General features: G+C 37.4%; 1 protein-coding gene across 1 annotated transcript; it reads left to right on the top strand.

Annotated features, from left to right (window-relative positions):
- Positions 1–1,280: 1,280 nt before the first annotated feature.
- On the top strand, positions 1,281–4,076 carry LOC107821032 (putative fructokinase-7). The gene is made up of 4 exons (XM_075239241.1): positions 1,281–1,319; positions 2,654–2,791; positions 2,928–3,121; positions 3,989–4,076. Exons 1-4 carry the CDS (start codon positions 1,281–1,283, stop codon positions 4,074–4,076), a joined length of 459 nt encoding a protein of 152 aa, XP_075095342.1.
- Positions 4,077–4,788: the final 712 nt, after the last annotated feature.

The following is a 4,788-nucleotide window of genomic DNA, read 5'->3' as shown; positions in this document are numbered from 1 at the left end:
AAGGCCCTCAGTAAGGTAACATTTTCCTAAGTACATCTCATTCTTACTTATTACAACTTTGTCTGAAAACAAAAACACACTTAACCCGTTCTTGACGAGAAGTGAAATAGAAACTAAGTTCTTCCGTATTTCAGGAACATGACAAACGTTGTTTAGAGTCACCGCTTTGCCAGAGGTCATCTTCAGGAATATCTTTCCATAACCTTCAATTTTAGCCGTTGCAGAATTTCCCATAAAACCGGTCTCGTCGGGTCCAGGGGGAGCATATGAAGCAAATGCTTCTCTAACAACACAAACATGGCGGGTGGCACCAGAATCAATCCACAACTCCTTAGGATGTCCTACTAAGTTGCATTCAGATAACATAGCACACAAGTCATCAATATCATCATCTGTTTCAACCATATTTGCTTAACCCTTTTTCTTTTCTTTCTTTGGAGCACGACATTCTGTAGCTTTGTGTCCAACCTTTCCACAGTTGTGGCAGTTTCCCTTGAATTTCTTCTTGCTGGGATAGTTGTTTGGTCCAGAAGACTTCTTCCGCTTTTCGGATTAGTTGGAGCAGTTTCAACAATATTTGCTCTCATAATTATTGAGTTCCCACGTGTCTTCTTTTCTGCAGCTTTATTATCCTCTTCGATCCTCAATCGAATAATGAGATCTTCGAGTTTCATCTCCTTGCGCTTGTGTTTCAAGTAGTTCTTAAAGTCCCTCCATAAAAGAGGCAACTTCTCAATCATTACTGCAACTTGAAATGCCTCATTGATGACCAAACCTTTAATGAAAAATTCTTAATTAGTAACAAAATTAATACTTTCAACAAAAGCATTAATTCGGATTATACCTTCAGCAAGGAGATCATGAATTATAACTTGCAGCTCTTGAACTTGGGTAATGAAAGCCTTGCTGTCTACCATCTTATAGTCCAAAAACATGGTTGCAACAAACTTCTTCAAACCGGCATCCTCGGTTTTATACTTCTTTTTCAATGCATCCCATAGTTTTTTAGAAGTTTCTGCATTACTATAGACGTTGTAAAGATCATCCTCCAGTCCGCTAAAAATATAATTCTTGCACAAAGAATCTGAGTGTTTCCATGCCTCAGTCATAATAAAACATGGATTATCAGGAGTTGATTACGGCAGAAGCGGAACGTCCTCCTTGATGAACTCCTATAGACTCAAAGTAGTCAAATAGAAGAACATCTTTTGTTGCCAATGTTTGAAATCAATCTCGAAAAAAATTTCGGGCTTTTCCGCCGGAGCCGGTGGTGGCACAGAATGACTGGAAGTAGCAACATTGCTCGTAGAGCCAACCACGTGTGTTACTGTTTCTGTCATTTCTGTTAACAACAAAACAGAAACAAAATTAATTAACGGTGAAGTATTTAAAATCTTCAAACCAAATAACTTTAACATAAACAGATTAAATACCACGGTGAAGATTTTATTTCTTCAAACCGAATACAGAACAGGTAGAAAATCATAAAGATTTTAATCTCGTAATGTCAACCAAGGAGTAGAAAATCCAAATATTTTAGTCTCCAAACTGAGAGTAGAAATCACTAGGATTTAGTCTCCCAGAAACAGAATATAAGATGAATACGGAAAAAAATATTTAAGTTCCTTAAGTTTGTTAGTATTTTGTATTTGAAAATATATTCAAAAAATGGAAACAATGTAAAACCAGAAATGCAGAAGAAAAGAATTAATTCGAGCTCACTGAAGAACAGAATTATTTTCTCTCATGATAGAACGGATAACCTCACTAGTGTAGCGGTACTTCAAACCGTAGTGACAACGAACGTAAAGAATAGTAGTAAATCACACTTACTACTTTCTTTTCTGTTAAAACAATGCAGAAAGAAGAAGGAGAAATCAGAATTTTCGTAAGGAAAATCTGAGGGAATAGTCTGCTATTTATGGCCAACATGTTGAGTTTAAACGAAGAGATGCAACTCTTCAGAATATCTGTTATGACTGTTCGCATAAAACGGCCATTACGTAAGTGGCTATTTACGCAAAATAAAACGGGAAATCAAAACGCGGAGGAAAATTAATTTACCGTTACAAGAACGGCTAATTTGGATTAAAAGAATATTACGTTAATCTTAATATTAATAAATAAATTTGGTCCAAAAAATTAATCAATCAATCATTTGACCGAATCTGAATCCGTCGAAGTCGTGCGATGACGACAGCGCGAGGCTTGCCTTCTTCTTAACTCTTTAAGAGTTAGAAGAAGTGCAATTGTATATATACTCATCAAAAGTCTTTTCCTCCTCCAATATGGGACAATATCCCTTTGTCAAGGAGGGAAAATCAAAATTTCATTTTTTCCCTCTATTTCCCATTCACCCTCTTTTAAGCTCTAAGAAGCTTAAACCCAAAATTTGTCTCGTCTTGAAGCTTATATTGTTAAAGATAGGACACTTTTATTTGTTGTCTAAGGACTGCTGTAATAACTAACCATTATGGTGGTCTTGCTTAATCAGTTTTCTTGGTTCTCTCGTTTGCTAATTCGAGAGCTTTTCTCAAATTTTTGCCAGGATAATTGGAAAGATTTCATCATTGTTTCAGGTAGGTGAAGATCAGTTTGGTCATAACTTATATGCTAGCTGATGACTTAAAAGAGAACCGTGTTAATAATTCAGGTATCTGTTTTGATCCCAAGGCAAGGACAGCCTTGGCCTCCTGTCAACTTAAGATCAGATGGTGAGAGTGAGTTCATTTTTCCAAGTGCTGAAATGCTCGTTACTGAAGCAGAGCTAGCCAAATATCTCATTCAGAAGGTAAATAAACTTAGCTTTCTCTAGGCTGAAAACTAATTGTACGAAAGATGTCCTAGTGCGTTTTTCATAGACGAGAGGTATCGATTCAATTGGTGAGATAGCCCTCTTTCAACTGGGTTGATCGGGATGCTTATAGTGGTGTGAGCTGATAAGAGAGCAAATATGCTCTGCTCCACTTAAGGCAGCGAAAGCAGGCAAAAATCTTGCTGCCGTGGAGATTGCAAAGAAAGCAGATTGCATTCTTTGTTACGACCCCAATCTAAGATTTGCATTTATGGCCATCAGCAGAGGCTGCTTGGAAAGGCATCATGAGCACTTGGGAGCAAGCTGGCATACATAATCAAAGGTAAATGCGGCATACAAACAATTTAAATCAATGCTTTTGCAGTAAAAGTCCTGTATCTTGTGCTTGCATGGAAATAGCAGACAAGCAAGGACGAAATCACTTTGTTAACTGATGGTGAAAATGCATTTGATGACAATGTTGTGATAACTAAACTTTTCAACCAGAATCTTAAGCTTTTGATGGTAAATGAAGGGGGAGAGGGCTGCAGATACTACACCAACGTTAGGGTTATAATATTTGCAACTTGGGTATAAAATCAGTAACACTTTAAGAGCATCACTTCTGATATTGTTATCACAAATTATAATATGCGAAGATTTAGGTATTGGGGTTGCTCAGTCTAGCTCAGGTATTGTTATTTCTCAAAGAAAATATGGTTTAGACATTCTTGAGGAGACAGGGATGATAGGTTGCAGACTTGTTGACACTCCGATGGATCCGAATTCCAAACTTCTGCCAGGACAGGGGGAGCCGCTTAGCGATCCTGCAAGCTATATGCGGCTGGTTGGTAAATTAAATTATCTCACAGTGACTAGACCCGACAAGACTACATTATACATATCTGTAAACTAACAGCTAGCATTAGTGTTAGTATGGTATCTTTTATTCATAGATGGCTATTACTACCTAGAGTTTGACTGCATTCTTGGATTCGATCTTATTTTATCTTGCTATTATTCCTACTTGTTGCAATTATCTTTTCTTTTTCAGTCGTTCTCTAGCCGAGGGTCTATCGGAAACAGTCTCTCTGCCCTTCCAGGAGTAGGGATAAGGCTGCGTACATATTACCCTTCCCAGACCCCACTTGTGGGAAACTACTGGGTTTGTTGTTGTTGTATTCATCTTGGCAGGGAAGATAAATTTTTGCAAGAGTTTCACAGAAGAGTAGGTAGAGTTAAACTTGAGGCTGTCGACACCACAGGGGCAGATGATGCATGAGTTGGTGGAGTTCTAAACGCCTCGGCCTCAGATTCATAGGTATAATTTTTAATAGTTCACTATACTGAACATTGTGTAACCAACTTTAAGCCATAAAGTTGTATTTATGGGGCAAGCTTTAAATTGTCTTTGAATTTTGGCTGCCAGAAGAGAAGAAATTAAAGAAAGCCCTATTCTTTGCAAATGGATGTGGAACTATTACTGTAACACAAAAAGGAGCTATTCCTACTCTTTCTACAAAAGAAGATGTGCTTAAAATTTTGGATGGTGCCACAGCTGAATGATCACATAGAGGTCTATTTTTGAAACTCCATAGGAGATGATCTAAGTCTGGTCCTCGGCAAAATTATCCAGAAATTGTTTTTTTCATATGTTTATCCTCACTCCTCGTTTTATTTGCACAGCTTGTGGTAACATTTGATACTAGATGTTAACACATGCTATAAGTAATTTTTATTATGCAAACTCGTTTTGATCTTCAAGAACACAAAAGCTTTGTGTTTTCAGGACTTCTATCCCATATATAAAACTAATAATGCAACTGTTGGATCGCAACATGAAGCACCATACAAATAAAGGTCTACGATTCAGATCGCAGAAGGGGATAAAACTAACCTCCCCATTGTCAGAAAGTTCTCTGATTTATATGGTTTTGAGGCAAGAGATACACTAGCAAATGAACAAGAGCCAAGCAAGAAAGTCAATATCCATG

This window comes from Nicotiana tabacum, chromosome 19 (assembly GCF_000715075.1).
Source record: "Nicotiana tabacum cultivar K326 chromosome 19, ASM71507v2, whole genome shotgun sequence".
In the NCBI taxonomy this organism is placed as follows: domain Eukaryota; kingdom Viridiplantae; phylum Streptophyta; class Magnoliopsida; order Solanales; family Solanaceae; genus Nicotiana; species Nicotiana tabacum.
This window is presented reverse-complemented; position numbering and strand designations above follow the sequence as displayed.

What these genes read in the sequence shown, in the direction of transcription:
- LOC107821032 (XM_075239241.1), top strand. Translation starts at nt 1,281, where the DNA reads ATGACTGGAAGTAGCAACATTGCTCGTAGAGCCAACCAC. An exon ending in CCAAATATCTCATTCAGAAG is followed by an intron (nt 2,792 to 2,927) that starts GTAAATAAACTT and finishes GGATGCTTATAG; the next exon opens with TGGTGTGAGCTGATAAGAGA. An exon ending in GAGCACTTGGGAGCAAGCTG is followed by an intron (nt 3,122 to 3,988) that starts GCATACATAATC and finishes TCATCTTGGCAG; the next exon opens with GGAAGATAAATTTTTGCAAG.